Genomic DNA, 22,252 nt, shown 5'->3' with positions numbered 1-22,252 from the left:
CTGAGCCCAAACCTACTAGATCTGAAACTCTGGGGGTGATGCCCAGGAGCCTGTGTTTTAATAAGCTCTCAAGGGAATTCTTATGCACCCTGAAGTGTGAGGAGCATGGCACCAGATGATCTTACAGATGCTTGGGGTTGAGCAGGAAGATCTGGTTGTGTTCCCAGGAGAGCACCTCCTTCTATGCTGGACCTGCTCTTGCAGGTGGAGTGTGAGCTGGGAGGGAACATCAATTCACTCATTGACAGTATTCGCTGAGCACTTCCTATATCTAGGCACTCACTCCCTGCTCTCAGGGCCTTTACATCCTAGTGGGGAGTCAGCAAACGAGGGAAACTTATAAAGAAACTCCTGCAAGTGGTGATGCAACCCTGGGGTGGTGACATTCAGCCTGATGAGAAGGAGGAGGAGGAGATGCCCAAGTAAAGAGCGAGGGGAAGGGGTTTCCAGAGAGGAGACTGCTTGTGCAGAGGCCTGGAGCTGGGAGGAGTTGGGCAGGTCAGAGTGAAACGTGGCTGGGGTAGCCTGATGGTGGTGGCGGGGGGCAGGTGGCAGAGAGAACGTTGGAGAGATGAGCCAGGACCGGATCGCAGGACCAAGAGGAGTTTGAATTTTACTCTAGAGATGGTGGACAGGATTTAATTAGGGGAGCGACAGGATCTGATGAAAGGTTTAAGATCCTTCTGGCTGCTAAGAAGAGTGGTTTGGAGGAGGACGAGATGAAGCCAGGGGAGGTTCTGTCCAAACTGTGACTGCTACAAAGTCATGTTATCTTTATTTATTTTTTTTTGAGGGGGGTTGGGGGACACAATTTAAGAAGAAAATTGGAATTGTTTTGTCAGAGTTTCTATGGTAGCATTGTACAAATGGAACAGCCTTGCCTTACAGGTGTACGTCCTCATTGCTTTCATTAGATGACATTGTATGCATTACAGTACCAGCTGTGTATGTGCCCATTTAAGTGCACATACTACTACTTACAAAAAGTGAAATTTATCAAAAGAAAATGCAGCTTAGATGTCCATATTTTTGAGACATATAAAGCCAAGCTCAGTTGATTACAATTTAGCAGCATCTGCAAGATTTTATCCATTTCAGAAATCTGAGCTCACTAACATTGCCTGGGCTGGGATTTTTTAGCTGAGAACTGCTTACCTGGGTGTAGAAAATCTGATATTTTATTTAGAAGAATGAGTCATTGCTTTGGGCATTCAGAGGCCTGGGTTTTATCTTCTGTGTTGCGTAAGTTTGATTTGACCTTGAACAAGTCATTTCAGTTTGTATACCAGCATCCCTGTGCAGAAAATGGGTAACGAATAGTTCTGGGAAAACTCCTGTCATCCTGGTACCTGGGTGAGAGCTCTCCAAGACCTAGGAGAGATACTAATGTGCAAAGGCCCTGTGGCCGAAGGGAGCAGGCTGATATTGTAGGAACTGAAAGGCAGCCTGTGTGGTTGGAGAGCAGAGTGCAAGGGGGAGACGGTCCAGGGTGATGCTGTAGAGGTAAGCAAGGGCCAAGCTGGCAGGATCTTTGAGGCTTTGTTGGGTACTTTAATCTTTGTCTGAAGAGCAAGGGGAAGCCATTGGAGGATTTAAATAGGGGAGTGAAATAAGGTTGATAGATATGCTGTCTCATTTAATCCTCATAACAAATGTACTTGGTAGGTAATAGCTCTATTTTAAACCAGCACGGAAACTTCAGTTAGTGGATATGAAATAGTTTACCCAAGAGTGCCTTGCTGGTGGATGGTGGAGCCAGGAAACAAACTCAGGTCAGCCTGACTCCAGAGTCCTCTGTCCTCCGTATCAGCCTAGCTCAATAATAATACAACAATAACCACAGTTTTCCAATGCTTTGAACTTTTAAGATGAAAGATCTCCCTTAAATTACAAAATGGTATTATGTTGCAGAAATACGAGTGGTGATGAGAAGTGGATAACGAGGGAGCGTTTAAGAGGCCCAGTCTGCATGGCTCTGGTCCAGCGTCTTCAAGTTCCTTGTCCTCTGGTGGGTGGGGTGGGCGGGGTGTGGGGGGTGTCTCACAAGCAGCTATCAACACAGAGAAGGGTTTGGCAGCTCTGGCCGGCCATTTGACACTGCCATTGTCCATAAGGACTCATTGTCCGTGAAAAGTGCCCGAGGTGTGGGCTTTCAGGGGTTTTGAGCTGGGAAATCAGATCTGGGCAGTTCATGCGTGGTTTCACTGGGGCGGTCATGCCATGCCAAGTTTCTGCTTTCTCCCTCTTGGGTAGTCAGCTGGCTTAAGTGGATTCTTAGAAGCAGGTCACCATCTCAATTTTGAACTCAAGCCATGTTTAAGATTGAAATGGGAAAACACCTGCTGGCCCGTGGCCCTTAAGGTTTCTGTTGATGATGACAAATCTCTGTTCTTTTCTAGTTGACCATGTTGTTCCCGAGCCTGGGACAAGCCTGCTGGCCGCCTTCGACCAGTGGAGGGAATGGGCTGACAGCAAGTCCTGCTGTGACTACTCTCTGCACGTGGACATCACTGAGTGGCATAAGGGCATCCAAGAGGAGATGGAGGCCCTGGTGAAAGACCACGGTAGGCTGTGCTGACCTTCTGGGGATATTTCCGTTTCAGTTTGTGAGCTGGCACAGCTCTGTGAAGAAAAGCTCTGTGAATAATTCTTATAGCTCCCCCTTGCGCCTCACCCCTTTGCCTGCAAGGAGAGAGGGCCTAGGCTCCAGTTCATGCTGGTTGGAGGGAGCCAAACCCAGGACAGCACCAGAAGCTTTCATTGATGTGAGCACATGAGCCTTATTAGGGGGACCTGTTCGTATGTAACAACTACTCACAGCTTATTAGTTTGAGGGAACTGTGTGCCCTAGCCGGGCTGGGGAGTTGAGGCTTCAAGAGCAGTTACCCCAAAGGATGACACTGGATATCCCAGTGAGGATTCTAGGCAGTCTTAGGAGAGCACTCAGGACCCGGAGTAGAGGATTTGGGCAGCCTCTTTCTGCAAACCTGGAAGGACCAGGATAGATTTGTGGGTGATGAGGCTCTGGGACAATGTGAGGGGTCTTTTTTGTTCTGTAGGACTATTTTGGGGAGCAAGATCCCAGGGATTGGGTTCTGAAAGATTCTCGCTTGTTCCCAGGAATCTCAGGGGATTTAGGTGGTGTTGCCACACCACGTTGTCTTCCAGGGTCTCCTTGAGCTTGGCTGTAGACTAGACTCCTGGGGTCACGTGTTGACCTCAACCATCAGTGGATCTCAACCATCAGGGAAGCATCTGTTGCTTTAGGGGTCCAGGACTTCTAGGCTCAGCAGTGCCATGAGCTCTAAGTAATATGGCAGGAGGGAAATCTCTAGGCGTGGATATGCTAGAAAAAGCCCAGAATGAAAATCTAGCATCTTAGGTTTATTTTTCTGCTCTTCCACAAAAAGCAGGTATGACCTAGCTGTATGATCTTGGGAAAATCACTTAAATTTTTTAAAAAATCTTATCATGTGAGGGTATTGGACTAGATATCCTAAGATTCTTTCTGTCACAAAGGTCCCACATAAAAGAAAATAGATAAGCTTTGACCTTTCTCACTTTTGAGAATACCAAGACTCAAATGGATTTAACTTTTGATACTTATAATGAATTTACTCTCAATCAGCCAGAAGGGTTACCATAACAACTGTTGTCTAGCAGGAGGGAAGGGCCAGGATGTCCTGAGTCATTGAACTCGGGTAGCTTCCAGCACCCCCAGTGGCTTGAATTAAACTCCAAGGCTAGAGGGTTGTCAGTACAATTGTTTACCACTGTGATGGATGTTGGGCAGGGATGTTCGGTCTGGTTCCTCTGGAGGCAAGAACTAAAATGCCAGGATGAGAATTGTGACATCTGCTTGTTGCACTCATGGACCTTTTATTTAAAAACGTTTCTTAAAAATCAGCACGGAGCGTAGTCTGTTTACCACAGAAAAGACATTTTCATCTACAGATTCTGTAGATCTTCATCTACAGAATCTTCTAATTCATTTTCTTGTTAAGGTCACAACAGTTGGAGGCAACTTTGGTTTTTAATTTTTAAGTTTTAATTGTGGTAAAATACAACATAACTCGAAATTTGCCATATTAATCATTTTTAAGTGTCCAGTTCAGTGGCATTAAGTACGATCACATTGTTGTACAACCATCACCACCATCCGTCTCCAGAACTTTCCATCTTCCCAAGCTGAAACTCTGTACCCGTTAACCAGTAACTCCCCATTCCCCCTTCCCCTAGGCCCTGGGGAATCCCCATTCTACTTTCTGTCGTTATGAATTTGACATATAAATGGAATCGTAGAGTATTCGTCCTTCTGTGACTGGCTTATTTTACTTAGCATTGTGTCCTCAGGGTTCATCCATGTTGTAGCATGTGTCAGAATGTCCTTCCTGCTTAAGGCTGAATAATATTCCATTGTATAGATGGACCCCATTTTGTTTATCCATTCGTCTGTCCGTGGTCACTTGGGCTGCTTCCACCCTTTGGCTATTGTGACTAATGCTGATATGTATTTGTAGGGGTATACAGATATGGGCAACTTTTAATCTTGATATAATTTTAACCTTAGAGAAAATTGTAAGAATATTAAAAGGAACTCTTGTGCACTCTATTCCCAGATTCCCCAGTGGGTTATATTTTACCCCATTTGCTTTATCATTCTCTCTCTGTCTCCATCTCTGTCTCTCTTTGTCTCTCTCTCTGTCTCTCTGTCTCTCTCTATATATACATATGCATAGTATTATAACTTTCTCATTCCCTTCCAGATTATTTGGTTTTGGGTTATCTATTAAAGTCACATCTCCATTTCTCTGTTCTGTCCCCCAGGGGTAAATTCCTTCCTCGTGTACATGGCTTTCAAAGATCGCTTCCAGCTAACGGATTCCCAGGTAAGAAAAGTTGGCTTTTCAGAACAGGCTCACTGGCCTTTGGTATATTTGGGCCACTGCTGTTGTCTTGGGAGCTGCCTTCAGTGGGGCAACATGGCCTAGCATGTCTTGAGCCTCCTTCGCACATCTGGTGCAGAGCCGGGTGTCATCCCTGAGCTGCTCACTCCTAATCCACATCCTTTTAGGTTCTGCTTCCTCATGTGCCCAGAAACATTGTCCTCTGGGCATGTCCGAAAAGCTGGCCTTAATAGAAACAGGCAAAGGGTGCTGTTTCTGATCCCTGTGGCCAAGAGGGAGGTGGTTGTATTTGTGAACAGGGAGGCAAAAGTCTCTGTCTCTGATCCTACCCCTCCCTCTCTCAGATCTATGAAGTATTGAGCGTGATCCGGGATATTGGCGCGATTGCCCAAGTCCATGCGGAAAATGGCGACATCATTGCAGAGGTATGGTGTATTCCTCTTCATCATTACTTTGTGATCCCCCCGGCAAGAGGCAGCCTCAAGAAAGCAAAGCAACTTCTGTAGTTCACCTCCGAGGAGGAAAAGCAGGGTGACCTGGTGTGACCATCCTGGGGCACTGTACTGGGAGTGTCACCGATGGCATAAATGTTGGCGACACTTGCACCTCAGTGTGTTCTGCAGGGCATCCAGCCTGTTCCCTTTTCACAGTGCTGTACAGCAGTTGCCTGTGGGGCAGGAGGCGTGGACCCCCTAGTCACACAGACATTTTACACTGTAGCCCAGGGCTGGGAACACATCGGCTTTCAGCATCCCAGGGGAATAGCTGAACATATGTGGGAGGCTGTAATTGATCTGTCATGGCTCAGGCAGGTCTGGGAACAGGGTAGTGAGCCCTTCCCTTCCTGGGGTCTTGGGATGAGGGCCGAGTGGTGAGCAATGCTATTTTTCTGTCTTGCCTGAGGAATTTTTACCCAGGTCTCTAGCAGGCAGAGCCATCTGAAGTCTAGCTCTCCCTGACAGCCTGGCTTTCTTTAAACATTGCAGGAACAGCAGAGGATCCTGGATCTGGGCATCACGGGTCCCGAGGGACATGTGCTGAGCCGGCCTGAGGAGGTGAACATCTGCTGAATGGAATGCGAGAACTGGTGTCCCTTGGGCGCTGCCAGAGCCACATAGAACCCACTTTCTGCCTGTCGAGAATGGGGCTTTTCAGATGCTGATTTTGGTCCCTGTGAGAAGTCATAGGTTGCCTGTGTGTGTGTGACAGGCAGAGTGCAGTGTTAGAGGAGCTGCGGGACACGGCGGTGTGGGTTGTTTAGCCTGAGGACGCCTCTTTGTGTCTCTGATTCTCCCAGCGCTTTCTTGGGTAGATACGGACAGCTGTTTATTAGCATTTTGCGATCTGGGTTTCGTGTTTCATAACTTGGTGCCTCCAAAATCTTGCCAGTCACCAAAACATAGTCATGGGGATCGAAAAGCTCTTCTAAATGTCTAAAAAGCATAAGGGGAATTGTAGGTTTTTCCAGTTATAAGTCTGCACAGGGTATAACATAATCAGCAGAGGTTGGTAGACAGAATCTTTCAGAATCGGGGAGGGAAAATTATGAGCAGAATCCTTGTTGGCACGAGGGTTGAGAATCACTGTCTTGCATGGCAAGGCTTATAAGTTAGTTGGGGGTCGCTTATGTCCTATGTGACGGAGAATCTGTTTTTCTGATTAGAATTTCTGGCCTTTCAATACTTCTCAAGAGTTGGCTCCCTAGTGAAAGGCTCAAGGTCAGGCTTTTGAGGACCTGGCGACTCTGAGCAAAGAGAATGCTGGGGACTCTCACGGAAACAAATAGACTTTCTCCTTTTGGGAAAGAAGTGATGGAAAAGGGACAGTGCAGAGAAGCTCAGATAAAGTCATCAAACAACTGGATGTTGGCTTAAAATTGTAGTTTTTCCTTCTGGAAAAAGGAAGTGGAGGGAGATGTTTGACAAGAGTATGAATGGGACCAGTGCCACCATATTTCACGACTTCAGAACTAGGATGTTCCCTCTGCATCTGGGAGGTGTTCACGTCAGGACCCATGGGTGGAAGAGGAGTCTGCTCCCCCAAAAGAAAATGGATTCATGCAGGTTTGACATCGAAGGTGCCATCAACAGGCTGCCTGGTGCAGGTGAGGTGGCACGTAGCCATAGCCTTTTTCTTCAGACTTTGGGCGAGGCTGGAAGAGGAGAAAGAATGTAAGAAAGAGGCAGAAAAAAGAGAAAGTGGAAGCCACTTGGAATGTCTTGCACACATTGAGAGTTTACACTTCTCGCTCTGCCCTTACTGCACGCACGCACACACACACACAGCTACACACATGCACAGACATGCACACAGACACACACAGACACACACACACACAGCTACACACATGCACAGACATGCACACAGACACACACAGACACACACACACACACAGCTACACACATGCACAGACATGCACACAGACACACACAGACACACACACACACACAGCTACACACACATGCACAGACATGCACACAGACACACACAGTCACACACACACACAGCTACACACATGCACAGACATGCACACAGTCACACACAGACACACACAGTCTCACACACACACACAGCTACACACATGCACAGACATGCACACAGACACACACAGACACACACACACACAGCTACACACATGCACAGACATGCACACAGTCACACACAGACACACACACACACACAGCTACACACATGCACAGACATGCACACAGACACACACAGACACACACAGTCACACACACACACACACACAGCTACACACATGCACAGACATGCACACAGACACACACAGTCACACACAGACACACACACAGCTACACACATGCACAGACATGCACACAGTCACACACACACAGACACACACACACACACACAGTCACACACACACACAGCTACACACATGCACAGACATGCACACAGTCACACACAGACACACAGACACACACACACACAGCTACACACATGCACAGACATGCACACAGACACACACAGACACACACACACACACAGCTACACACATGCACAGACATGCACACAGACACACACAGACACACACAGTCACACACACACACACAGCTACACACATGCACAGACATGCACACAGTCACACACAGACACACACAGTCACACACACACACACAGCTACACACATGCACAGACATGCACACAGTCACACACAGACACACACACACACAGCTACACACACATGCACAGACATGCACACAGACACACACAGACACACACAGTCACACACACACACACAGCTACACACATGCACAGACATGCACACAGACACACACAGACACACACACACACAGCTACACACACATGCACAGACATGCACACAGACACACACAGACACACACAGTCACACACACACACACAGCTACACACATGCACAGACATGCACACAGACACACACAGACACACACACACACAGCTACACACACATGCACAGACATGCACACAGACACACCCAGACACACACAGTCACACACACACACACAGCTACACACATGCACAGACATGCACACAGTCACACACAGACACACACAGTCTCACACACACACAGCTACACACATGCACAGACATGCACACAGACACACACAGACACACACAGTCTCACACACACACACAGCTACACACATGCACAGACATGCACACAGACACACACAGACACACACAGACACACACACACACAGCTACACACACATGCACAGACATGCACACAGACACACACAGACACACACACACACAGCTACACACACATGCACAGACATGCACACAGACACACACAGACACACACAGTCACACACACAGTCACACACAGACACACACACACAGCTACACACATGCACAGACATGCACACAGTCACACACAGACACACACAGTCTCACACACACACAGCTACACACATGCACAGACATGCACACAGACACACACAGACACACACAGTCTCACACACACACACAGCTACACACATGCACAGACATGCACACAGACACACACAGACACACACACACACAGCTACACACACATGCACAGACATGCACACAGACACACCCAGTCACACACACAGTCACACACAGACACACACACACAGCTACACACATGCACAGACATGCACACAGTCACACACAGACACACAGTCTCACACACACACACAGCTACACACACATGCACAGACATGCACACAGACACACACAGACACACACAGTCTCACACACACACACAGCTACACACATGCACAGACATGCACACAGTCACACACAGACACACAGTCTCACACACACACACAGCTACACACACATGCACAGACATGCACACAGACACACACAGACACACACAGTCACACACACAGTCACACACAGACACACACACACAGCTACACACATGCACAGACATGCACACAGACACACACAGACACACACAGTCACACACACAGTCACACACAGACACACACACACACAGCTACACACATGCACAGACATGCACACAGACACACACAGTCTCACACACACAGCTACACACATGCACAGACATGCACACAGTCACACACAGACACACACACACACACACACACACAGATGTACACACAGAGACACTCGCACACCAGGGCTCCGTCAGCATGATCTGAGGTCCTGATGACATTCTTCTCTCTCCAGGTGAAAGGGTGGGAGCTATTAAATTTTCCAAATTGTGTGGTCTCTCTCCAGGCCATGGGATGCAGGTCCTTTCATAACCATCCAGCCTTCCCACGCGTGCTCAGAGCTGCAGGGGGTGAGCCAGAGCCAGCATGAGGGTAAAGGAGGCTGCAGGTGACATCTTACGCCCCTGTGTTAGCTGTGCGGGCCCACGCTGTGACCGTGGCTGGCCGTCAGTGATCCCAGGGAGGCAGCTGGTAGGAGAGAGGGTGACAGCCTCAGCGGCTGATGCTGAAAGTACCTGAGGCTGGATTTATACATAAACGTGCACGCACAAGCACACACGCACACATACACACGGGCACACATACACACATCCACACGAAATGCTTATACACTCGCACATGCACATTTAAACCCATGCACACATACATGTGTACACACGCGCACATATGCATACTGACTCCATTTCACTTGCACAGGCACCCTCAAGATCCCTTTCTCTGGCTTTGTTTCCCATTCGGAGCTGGCCTTGGTGACCATTTTAACCAGATTTAAGAATCCGGACAAACCCGTTGGGCGGGAAGGGCCGTGGAAGGCATGCTGGCCCTCAGCCCCGCTCTCCACCGAGGGTTGGTCCTGTGTTCAGTCTCGAAGCAGTTTTAGGACCAGGCATTTGAGCTGCGGGGACTCCAGGAGAGGCAGAGAGATGGCATGGCTCACGTGCTTCCTTCCTTTTCCTTGTGCGCCCACTCAGAGCTGGCGTTTACTGAGCACCCACGGTACCAGACACTGTGCTCAGCAGGTCACATTGCAGCTTTATAACCATCCTGTGAGGCAGACACAACACAGCCTCCTTATCACAACTCCTGGGGGCAGCATTCACGCAGATGCGTGGCTGTATCCTGGGAACCTCTTTACATCCTCTCCCTGCGCGTGGTGCCGCGGAGCTGTGCTGCGAAAAACCATGGAGGCGTGGAGTGGACTGCCTGGCATCAGAGAACCAGAGAGTGTAGTGTCCCGTCTGCTCCCCCAACCCATTCCTGAATGTATACACACACTCTCTCATGCACGCACACACATATGCACACCCCGGCTCAGCATAAAGCCCCAGCCTGTGTAACCAGGTGGTGACATCTGGGATTGGTCTTAATTAGAAAGTTTACTCTCACCTTCTTCCAGTTGGTTGGCTGGGGAGCCGCTGCCGTCCCCCCCTTCCCCCAGCTCTGCAGTGGGCGAGAAGATGCTGCTCTCTGAGAAGCCAGTGCCGCCTTTCCTGTCACAGGAGGCTACTTCTGAGAGCCACCTGCTTCTTGAATTTTTAGAGCCTTCCTGGGGGCTTGCCTCCGTCTTTCTCCTGCTGTCTGCTCTGCATCCCCGAAAACAGGAAGCAAGCCCACCCTGCTTTACTGAAGAGGCCAAAGCAGTCAGAGGAGAGTTGACCTGGTTCTCGTTTTGACCACAGAAATCAAACCCCTTTTTCCACGATTAGACACAAGACACTTCTCTTGTAGCAGCAGCACTTATAGTAAAAAAATACTTTTCTGGGCCTTCACCTTGGATTACCAAAAGCACATGTAGAAGTTGTTGCCTTGAGGGTTTCAGTGTCCCCAGCAGCAGGTTAGGAAGGCTCCTGGGGGCTGATAGATCCAGGAAGGCTCCAGCATAGGAGCTCTTGGCTCCTTGGGAGGGTAGTCATGTCTCACGAGAGGCTGCTTTTGGGGCTTTCTCTTCTGGCTGCTTTCCAGGGTCATCTGCTTCTCTGCTGTTCAGAGGCACCTACTCCGTGGGGGCCCCCGTAGGTGGTGCTTCCTCTGAGCAAGTGCATCCTTATCATGGCCCTGTGAGCTGCTAGCACGATCCAGCACCTTCTCCTTCGGGTACTGGGGACAATCTTTCAGTTTATCACTAGGGATGCATTGTGTGTTGAACTCTATGTGAGTGATAAAGAGAATAAAATATGGAGCCATTCTGAGGGAACTTGAGCCTCACAGTCCACTGAGGGAGAGGCTGCCAATACATGTGAAACAGTAGTTAATAACATGCAAAAACATACTCCTTCACGGTTTCATGGTTGATCGCCAGCGTCATGATGGCTGACTTGGGCTTGAACTGCACAAAACACATTCCAGCTGGTCTCTGCTGCTCTTCCCCTCCCCCGTGTGAGACTCCCGGGAGGGTTCTCCTCGGTCCTCAGCCGGGGAGATTGAAGGAGATGCTAGGGAATGCAGAAGTCTAGAAACCAGCGCTCCACAAGTGGTGCCCGTGCACGTATTATGATTGAGGCCCCCTGGGGGACAGAATGAGAACATGATCCCTTCTGCAAGGACTTCTAGACGAGCTGGGGAGAAAGGGAGATGGGGAGCATGAGGGGGGTAGCACGTGATGGGGCGCTGGGTGAGTTACGGCCGTCACACTGGTGTCTGGGAAGACGGTGGGGACTCGGAGGTGAGGGCAATGAAGAATCCTTGACAGAGAAGGGAGTGTTCTAACTGGGCCTTGCAGAAAGGTGTGACTAGGGTATGCGGACAGTTGGTGGACTGGACCCCCAAAGGGCAGAGGGGCTGTCATGTAAAGGGAGTGTCGGGTACCGACACTGTCATGTCTTCCTAGACAGGGTACTTTCCTCTGGACCTTGGGTGCCTCATCTTTAAAATCAGAATGCAGGACTAGATGACCCCGCTTCCCCCAATCCCTGACAGCTCCATAATAAGGCAAATAGAAGTTTTTATTTTTAAACTATAACATGATTTTTATAATATTTTAAAGCAATATTATTTGAATCGGAGTTCACTGTGTGTAAGACAGTTTATGTTTATGTTGGAGGCGTCACAGCACACACTGAAGGGTAAATGTGGGCCCTTCCATGGTTCTGGGTAGAATGTGGAGAGCTGGGTTTGAATGACCTCTCCTTCGACGAGGTCACGTTGTAGCTGAGCCTCTGCCCTCACACCAGCCTGCCCCGCGCTGGGGCCGGGGAGGGCTCAGAACTCCCCTCACAGCGGATGAGTGAGTGGGGCCAGACAGGGCCCTGGGATGTGGATTCTTCAATCAAAAGCCAGTCTTAACTGACGCCAGGCTTCAGGGTGGGCCCCCGACAGCACTGGCGCTTCTGCTCCATTTCCTCCCTGATTCGTGTGATTTCGAGCTGCAGTCCACCCAGGACAGCCCGCTCCAGGCCACTGTGCCCTGTGGTTATGAACACTGCGGCTGTTCACCCCGATGGGCTCTTGGTGGGGACGGCACCTTGGGTGGTCACCTGCACCCGTGGGAAGCGGTGAGGGTTCCTGGGACGTCCTTTTCACACTTCTCTCTGTGGACTCTTGAGGTGACCGCCAAGACCCAGGACGTCCCTCCTCGGTGCTGCTCGGGCCAGAGGCGCTTCTGCTGTAACTGGAGCCAAGGGGAGGGAGGGCCGATCGGTCAGCTATTCCAGGAATTAAAAACATTTGAAAGTTTAATGAGCTTTTTCAAGAGCCATTTGATTTGCCCTTAGATTTCTAGACATCTCTCTTCACATATTTGATGCCTGAAAGGCCAAATGTGAGTGAAGTTGTCTTGGTTTATTAAATTAGATTACCAGTTAATGCAATTATAGAACTTCAGCTCTTGGCCAAGCTCCTGGAGAGACTCGGGCAGCTAGGATGATTCAGTTAGGAGCGCGGTCATTTCTTGTGGAAAATAGCAGCTCTTTATGGAACAGCCTGCCTTTAACCTTTAACACGAAATGAAGTCATTTATTTGATCAGTAAACATTTTTGTGCACCTGCTGTGTACTGGGCTCGACGTTGGGAGCTACTGAAGGTGGGGCTTGAAGGATACAAAAAACTGAGTAAGACCCAGCCCCTTGCCTCGAGGAGCTGAAGCCACAGCCTTTTGCCAGGGTTTGGGAGGGAGCAAAAGGCTGCTTGAGCTCTCTCGTTGCACGGGTTCGTCTGCTCCTTCAGTGGCCCATTCTAAACCCACCCTGCTGGTTCCTCTGTAAGATATAAGTTGATCTGAGTAGTCTCACCTGAGCGCATGTTTAGCAGTAATCACTTGGGATCTTGAAATATCATTCACTGAAGCATCAGGTTTAAAGAATCAGATTATTAATCAGAGCAACCTCCCCTCTCGTGCCGAGGGTCGTACCAGTCTGTGCCTGGCCATGTTTATACACAGAGGGCCTTTGGTTCACACAAACGCTGCCTGCTCCATTCCCGGAGCCCTGTGAGGTCGCATTGTTCCTCGGGCGATGCTGGCTTCATTTGTGGGCATCGGACAGAAGCCCGGCACAAACATTGCATCCCTCAATGTCTTGACTGGACTGTGCAGCAGGAATGGTTGCACCGAATTGGGAGCACTAAGTTTCCGTGCATGTTGGTTCTCAACCATTAGCAAGTGTGAAAACCCCACAGAGTTGTGAAGACCCACATTTCTGGGTCCCACCCCCCAGAGTTACTGATCCTATGGATCTGGGGAAGGGTGTGAGAATCTGCGTTTCTTACAGACGCCCAGGCCTGCTGACCACACTTTGAGAACCACTCAGAAGGGCTGGGAGGGAATTGCCTCATCATTTCGAAGAATCAATATTGAGTGACACTGGGCAAGTCACATCTCCCTCCTGCAGTGCCACTCAGGGAAGGACCTTGAAGACACAGTGGTCTCTCATCCATCTTGGCCTCTCTCGGTGGTGGAGGGTAGAGACGGGTTGATGGAGTGGGCGCAGTTCTGATGTTCAGATGCTCTTCTGTAGGTTGAGGCTGAAGCTGTGAATCGTTCGATCACCATCGCCAATCAGACCAACTGCCCCCTCTACATCACCAAGGTGATGAGCAAGAGCGCAGCCGAAGTCATCGCTCAGGCCCGGAAAAAGGGTGAGTGCCACCGCCTGTTTGACTGCGGCAGGGTTGGGAGGCTCCTTTTCCAGGCCCTCAAGCCAAGTGGGCGGCTTTCATCATGTTCCAGCATTAACCTAATTACAGCTGAGCAGGGCAGGGAGCTCCAGTTTCTCCCTGTTTCACCGCTGTGGCCTTGTTAGTATCGATTTAGAGCCGCCCGGCAAACAGTGGGTGGGCGGACACGTTTCCCTCCTGCCTCCCTTCTATAAAAAAGGTGGGTTTAATTTGATGCAGTCTAAATAAACTAGGCACATACACAGATGACATCAGTTGCCATCTGCCACAGAATCCTGGGGAATGTTCTGTTGCAAAATGTGTTTCCTCTCGGTGGCTGGTAGTGATTTCCACCTGGGGTAAATAAGAGCGTCTCGTGGGGGCGTGGGGCGGGGGATTTTGCCCCAGACTCCCTTGTGTCCTGCTCTCCTGGTCACTTCCTGTAAATTCTAATGATATATTCTGAGCTGAGGCTGGCTCTCTGTTATTACTAGGGAGTCCATCGAGAAGGTTCTTGGAAACTAATCTACTAAGTACAGCTTCCAGTGCTGCTTCGAGGGGATGTTCTGAGGAGCGTCTTACCCATAATGAATGCAGCAGAGCCCTCTTGTAACCTGCCTTGGCTATGAGTTTGGATAATCACACCACCTGTTCTGTGCTTGAGAGTGTAGCCTGATAGTGTACAGTTGACTCTGGGGGTGGATCTTGGCCTGATGTGAACATGAACATCATAAAAGCGCCCTCCCTCCCTGCTTTCTTCCTTCCTCTCTCCTCATTGTGCTCCCCCACCCTTTTTCCTCCCTGTATCTCTCCATCTCTCTGCCGCCATTTGTCTTTATTTCTTGCTCCGATTTTCTCTCCATCTCTGTGTCACCATTTCTCTCTTGATTTCTGTCTAGCTTTCTCCTGGTCTCTGTACCTCTTTCTTGGTCTCTCTCTCTCGCATTCTCTCTCTATCCTTTCATCTCTTTCTCTCTGTCTTTCTCTGTCAATAAGGGAGCAGTTTGACCTCCGTGGTTCTGTTTCTGATTCTCTGCGGGATGTGATCCACATGGATAAGGAGGACTGCAGGATTTTTTCACTGTTGGGTGACTTCACGCAAGACTTAGAACAAATTGCTCAGTGACCACTGAGTCAGCTTGTCCCAGGAGATGATGGCTTCCAGACGGACCCAGCATTTCCCGGCCCCTGTTCTTTGGAGCTCTTGTGGGGCCTCTGTCCTTAAGCTTTGCATCAAATGGTTGCTGCATTCCCATCTTGAGACCTGCCCTCTGCTGGCAGCTAGAAGGAATTGCCTTTTTGAAATAAAGGAACATTCACCATTAAAATAACGTCATCCACTCAGAATCAGCTTTGAGCTGTGCTTCTAAGAGACATTGTGGATGATTACTCTCGGTGACCCTCCCTCACCTGGGCCCGTTATTACCCAGGCACACATTTGCAATATAGGAATCAGCCTCAGCACCCAACCCTAATCACAGAATTGCTCTTTCCGTGGAGCAAGGGGAAGTTGGCAGGGTCTGAAAAGGGGAAGTAAGGGCTTAGCTTATTTGATTTATTTTAGCAACCATACCATACCCAGATGATAATAAGAAACAAAAAGTTAAGAAAACATTTTAATGTAATTTTAATATAATTAAACTTTCAGTTTAACGTAATTTAGAAACTGAGGCCTTGTTTCCCAGTTCAGACTCTCCTTTGTCCACATTGGAGGATGGAGGAGTGCAGCCTCTAGCAGACCTCGGTCCAGGGCAGGTGGCGCTAGCTAGCCCCGTCTGAGCGCTGGGCTCTGGCCGTCTGCCTGTAGTGCTGGGCGCCTTCTCCCTTCTGTGCTGCAGGTTTCTCATTTGAAGATGCAGAGCTGGAGTATGCTATCAGAGTCCACTGCTGCTCTAAAACTCTGTGGCTCAGTGCCTGAGGGCCCTCTGTTGTCTTTCTGACTTTGACCCTGTATGTGTATTGGGGGCTGAGCACTAAGATGGGACTATATCAGCCTATTCGTTCCAGAACCTTCTGGGTGTGAGTCTTAACTGTGCCGGCATTGTGGTTCCCAGCGTGCCTTTTGCATTCAAACTGTGGCCCTTTAGTCCTTGAAAGCCTGAGCTGCCAGAAGGGAATTTCCGGTGCATTTGAGTGCTAATGAGCAAGGATGAGAAATCCAAGCTTGCTTCTAGGTTGTGAAGGCTCTCTCCATCTCGTTGGAACTTCATAACAACGTTGGGAGGTGGCCTGGGCAGGAATTTTTGTACTTTTTTTTACTTCGCAGCTGAGTAAACTGAAGCTCAGAGCTCGTGAAGAGTGGAATTGGGTATTGATCCTCGGGCATCGGACTTCAGGCCACCAGTATCCACATTAATATCTGACTTACCTTCATGCTTTGAGATTATTTTAATATGGGAAACGCTGTGACCATCTCCTTTCTGGTATCTCTTTGGGTTTAGTTCCTCAACAAACCTGGTAGAAACCAAAGTCCGACACCCAGCAGAGTTAGGGATAATACAGAGGCAAGCATTCCCCACCGACCAAGAAGAAAACCAGTATAAGGCTGTATCCAGCGTTTGTGCTCTGGGATCAGTATCCTGTCCTGGATCAAATCCAGCTCCACGATGCACTAGCATGTGATACTGGGCGGGTTACTTACCATCTCTAGGTCTCCTTTTCCCATCTGCAAGGGGAGGATTGTCATAGTGACTCATCTCACAGGATGATGCTGCTGCTTAACTGAGAGAATGCCTGTAAAGATGTATCGTATAACAATGTTACCTCCTGTTATCATGGGGAAAGAGTGAAGGTTTAACTTTGTGCTGGTTAGAAAAGCACAGCAAACATGCCTGCTAACTTAGCTCAAAGGTTTTCTGCTAAGGATTGCTTTTCTACTTCAGGTGGGTTCTTCTGGTCCCTGGAGGCAAGTGTGGGACGCTGCCAACTCTGCTGCTCCATTTCCTCCTCTGTAAAGTGGAGAGATTCATTCATTCAACGAACTTTTACTAGGTGATACTTCAGGCCTTTGTGCTGGAGACCAGAAATGGTCCCAGCCTTCAGTTAGCTCCTTCACTAGCAGGGGAGGGTCACACGAGCAGGAAGTCACAATGGGAAATGGTCAGTGTTGTGGAAGAGGAGCAAGCCAACCAAGGTTAGAGCTCAGAGGGAGACGCCCCTGTTTACAGACATGCACCCCCACCCCACCCCGTCTCAGAGGGTCAGGCTGTGTAAGAGAAGTGAACCTGTCTCTACAAATGTGAGCTGTTGAAAATTATCTTCCTATCAATGGCAGGAGCAGTAGCCTCTCCTCTTATTGATCCCCATGTGCCTGCCCACCCAGAGACCTGCAGGTCCTAACTCTAAGACAAGGAGGTGTTTAGGTAAGTGAAGATGTGAGATAAAATGTAAATGAGAACCATTTTCACATGCCTGCTTGACCCAACACAACTGCGTGCGGTCTTCCCCAAGAGAGCGTTACACATGCTGTCCGGTTCTGTGCCATTCGGCAGGGCAGCATCATCAACCCCATTCTGCAGAGAGGGAAATGAAGACACAGCCAGGACCAGAATACTCTGGGCAATTTTGACTCATCAAAAGAACTTAGACATTGGTCTATTTAGTAGGGTCTTGTCATGGAAGAGGAACTAAAATGTGGAAATTGAACATCTTGCCCCACATCATCCAGCCTGTGAGAAATAGAACCCATAGTTCCAGATTCCTGGCCATCTCTCTTTCCACTAGAGTCTTAATACAGGGGTGTCACTAGAACGGGCTCCCTCAAACTGTGTTTTGTCCACTTGCTGCCGCTGCCACCTCCCGTATTTGAATGGTGACATGCAGGCAGTGCCTGATGACCTCACCTGGTGGACATCCTTCTCCATCCTCCTCCCACCCCAACCCTGTAAGTCAGATGCAGAAATATTCAGAACATTTGTGGCTACTGAGGGGTGTTAAGCCCTGGGAACCCAAACCTGAGACAAGACTTCCTATGCCCTGTGGGTCAAGGAGAATGGCTTGAGCATAATGAGAAGCACATGGTCACAGGGCCTGTGAGGACCTCCCCAACCTGGGGATGAATCCTTAGTGTTAAACTAAAGTACAGCCTAGCAGCATTGAACCCAGAGAGTGGCACATGGGTTGGGCTGTGAATATCCTAAAATCTCACCGAAATCTCTGGTGGTCACGGCTCTCTAGAGAAACAGAACCTACACACACACACACACACACACACACACACACACACACACACAAGATTGTAAGGAATTGGCTCACAGTTGTGGGCAATGGCAAGTCTGAAATCTGCAGGAGACTCAGGGAAGAGGTGACGTTGCAGCTCGAGTCAGAAGGCTGTCTGGAGGCGGGATTCCTTCCCTGTTGGTGCCCTCACTTGAATGGCAGACACTTTGCGAGGTTGGGAATTCAGTTGCTGTAATTTAGCTGCTTGCGGGAGGGGACTCTGGGCTCGGTTTTGAGGTAGTTTGGTTCTGAGGCTACAGGAAATAAGGAGCTCCTTCAGGGCAGACACAAACTTTCGGGTCATTTATGTGGAGCTTGAGCTGGGAATTTGAATCCCTGAACCCATCCTTTTCTTTCCCTACTTTGTCCAACGTTAATTAGGAACAACTAGCCAATCTTGCTCTACTCAGTTTGACAAAAATGTGCTAAGGCATCAAATACAGTCACCCAGAACTCTGCCTCTTTAAGCGTTTGATCAGGAGTGTCCAGTGGGGGTATTTTGCATAGACAGTCGGCGCCCTCTTTACTAATGGGAAAGAGTCATTGGTGCCGTTTAATTCCGATTAGAAAGACTGTTACAGAAACCCCAGGACCAATTCAGGAAACTTGAAGATTCTGTTCCTCTAGAACAACCCTCAGTACCGAAATCTGACGCGAGGATCCACGGATAGACCCCAGGCTGATGGCTTCTGGCATGGGCTCTGAGAGGAGAGGGAGAGTGGTGTGTGTATGTGCGTGTGCTCCCCCAGTCGGCTTTTCCCTGTGCTTTTGCGGCTGTGGTTTGAAGTATATATACATGATTTTGCATTGTTTCTACTCAGGATTTGTCCTCCTGCTTCTCGTTCATGGGAAATGACTAACCGTCAGAGCCGGGAGCTGTCAAACATGTCGAAAGCCCAGCCTTCCATTTCTTCTTCCTGTGTGCACTCGGGCCCCAGGCCCATGGTGAATAAACCCCACCCCAAGGCCCCTGCAGTCCCCACCACCCGAGGGAGCCTGCCAAAGGCTGGCCCGGGTCACATCCTTCAGTTTAGACTTTCCCTGGAGAATAAAATCCTAAAGGGCCAACTGCTGCCAAGAAAGCGTCAGCAGTGTGTTTGGAGGAGTGTGCAAAGGCCAATTAAGCCTATTTTCGTGGTTTATTATTATTAGTAGTAATTGTTTCTGGCATGCAGTTCAGCAGTGTCTGTGGCCTGAATGCCATCCAGAAGCTCATGCATGGCTCCCTCGGGTGCAGTGTTTATCAAATGGAGAGAGGTGCCCTGGGGAGGCCAGGCCTTGGTGCCGGCGGCAGAGCCCCCACCTGTGGACCCACACTCCTCTGGAGGTGGAAGCTATCTACAGGACAGCTTAACTCCTGCCCTGCCTTTGGGGGCTGAGGAAAAGAAAGAAACCAGAAGACAGCAAGGACATCTGAATCCCTTGGAAGCTGAACAGGGCAAAGCGGAGTTGAGCTGTGAGGTGCGAGATGCCCCCTCCTTCTCCAGGTGCTCCTGTGTCAGCTTGGCCCCGGCTCAGGAGTCCTGGCTCAGCCTTGGTCTGAGGAGGCAAGTCTGATCAGTGGCCTTGAAGCTCCGATCCACTTCTGGGTTTTCAGAGGCTGAAGGCCGAGTTCATCCCTTGTGGTGAGATGCAGGTTCCTGTGCACACGGGGAGCAGGACCTAGCTCCTGAGTCCCAGGTTCCCCATCCCAGTCTGTGTTGTATTTCACGGGAGATAAGGCTGTGGTCACGGGCACTCACCCTTGTGCGATTCAGGACATGTTCCAGGAACCGGCCCTCTTTGTACTCAAGTTTCTGGAGGCAGGACTGAAGAGCAGAGTCAGGGGGAGGATGAGCAGTAACAAGTGACAGGAAAATCAGGAAACGATGCTTCCCCGGATTTTCAAAGACCGACAAGCATCCCTTTTCCTCAGAGCAGTTCTGCTCTCTTGAACTTTTTCATGTCGACAAAACCAGGAAACCTTCAGGGTTATAGGTCCTTTGTTTTCCTAGTGACTTGCACAAACCTCACCTTTGTGCCCAGACAATAACCAGCAGGACCTCCAGACCTGGCTGGGTTGGAGAGCTGTGCTCAGCTCAGCCAGTTCCCTCTGATGCTCAAACCAGCAGCCTGGAGCCAGAGTTCCTGTGAGAGCCCAGGGCCCAGCGCTGGCTCCTGCTCAGCCATGTGCGTTTCGTAAACAGCCTCGCTAGCAGCCAAGGCCTTCTTATTACGCAGTGTTTTTCCACTTTGGGATGAGCTGAGTGGTTTGTGCAGCTGCCCAGCGGGCTCCTGGGGACCAAATCCTGCCTGGGAACCTTTGAGTAGGTCAGGAACCCAGGGGACCTTCCAGGCCATTCTGAACATTGGCCCTTTTTTCCCTGGGGGATTCCTTCTGGGTGAGGCTTCCCCTGGGTTCTGGAACCCTCCCTCCTACTGGGGATTGTTACTGATTTCCTCAAGTGAGCTGCCTGCTGTGGCCCCTGACACTCCCTGGCTGAACAGCAACTCCTTTGTGAAATTCCTGAGGCTGGAGGGGACAGGAGGAGGAGCCAGCTCTCAGAGCAGAGACTGCAGCAAAGAGGGTGTTGTGGTATATTATCAAGAGATAAGGCCTCAGAAAAGGCTGTGGAGAGGAAAGGAGACATTCCTGACTGAGAAGGGTTTGGCCCTGAGGGCCCTGTGTTTGGAGAAAAGGGAACACTTGGCAAGACCCCTGTAGGGTAGGGGGTTAGCCCTGCGATGGGAGGAGGTGAGGAGAGGTGAATTCCTGGTGGTTGAAGGCTGGCCTGAGATCCATTTCCGGCTCTCTTGCCTTTAATTAATGAAATAGTACACCCTTTAATTAATTTAACACATATTTATTGAGTGCCTACCGTGTGCAGGCAGATTCATTTTTTTCAGGGTATCTCCGTCAAATGGAGAATCAAAAAATTCAAAACTGGGTTATTATTGGATTATTGGCGTGGAGGACGGGATTGAGTTTTGGGCACTGGTAAAGAAAAGATGGGCTTTGATGTGAACCCAGATAACGAAGGCCATCCGATGCTTCAGTGAGAGGTTTTTGTCTATCCTCGAAGGCAGAAGGGCTCCTTGGGGGCATTCTATGCAAGAGAATGGCATGGGAAGGCTGCGTTTTAGGAAGATCTTTCTGGAAGTGTCACGGAGAATGAATCCAGGGTTGGGAAAGCAAAAATAAATCTAAACTCTGTTGGTGAGGCTCTGCTGGGATGAGCTGGGGAGAAATGCCGGAGTCCTGATTTAAGGGAAGGTATGTGGAGAGGAAAGGAAAGGATGTATTTAAGGCGTTAAAGCACTGGATTCGATGGGTAGAAATGATTCCCAGCATTCTGGTTTGCACGTGAATGGATGGAAAAGAGAACATGATTGTAGCATCAGGGAATTGACATTCTTTCTTGACAATGTATTAAGTTAGACTAGGCTTCTGGAAACTCTGAGATCTCAGCAGTGTAACTGTGCAGAGTCCTTTATTTCTCACTCTTACAAAGTCTGCTATGAGTCTGACCCTCAAGGGCAGCTCCCTTCAGGTGGTGACTCAGGGATCCAGACTGTCTCTTGGGCGGATTTGGAGGGCGTGTTTTGTTGTTAGTGCCGTGGGGTCAATTC

At 49.5% G+C, this 22,252-nt stretch overlaps 1 protein-coding gene across 2 annotated transcripts in view; it reads left to right on the top strand.

Moving 5' to 3' along the window:
- Nucleotides 1-22,252, top strand: part of DPYSL2 (dihydropyrimidinase like 2) — a 129,661-nt gene that overhangs the window by 94,072 nt on the left and 13,337 nt on the right. For both annotated transcript variants that reach the window (XM_044766853.2, XM_044766854.2), the window contains exons 4-8: nucleotides 2,400-2,564; nucleotides 4,828-4,889; nucleotides 5,252-5,332; nucleotides 5,894-5,962; nucleotides 14,287-14,407. In XM_044766853.2, coding sequence (XP_044622788.2) covers nucleotides 2,400-2,564; nucleotides 4,828-4,889; nucleotides 5,252-5,332; nucleotides 5,894-5,962; nucleotides 14,287-14,407 — 498 coding nt within the window. The remainder of the gene's footprint in view (nucleotides 1-2,399; nucleotides 2,565-4,827; nucleotides 4,890-5,251; nucleotides 5,333-5,893; nucleotides 5,963-14,286; nucleotides 14,408-22,252) is intronic.

Source organism: Equus asinus, chromosome 3, assembly GCF_041296235.1.
Source record: "Equus asinus isolate D_3611 breed Donkey chromosome 3, EquAss-T2T_v2, whole genome shotgun sequence".
Classification (NCBI taxonomy): Eukaryota; Metazoa; Chordata; class Mammalia; order Perissodactyla; family Equidae; genus Equus; species Equus asinus.
Note: the sequence above shows the minus strand (reverse complement) of the source record. Positions and strands in the feature narration are given on the sequence as shown.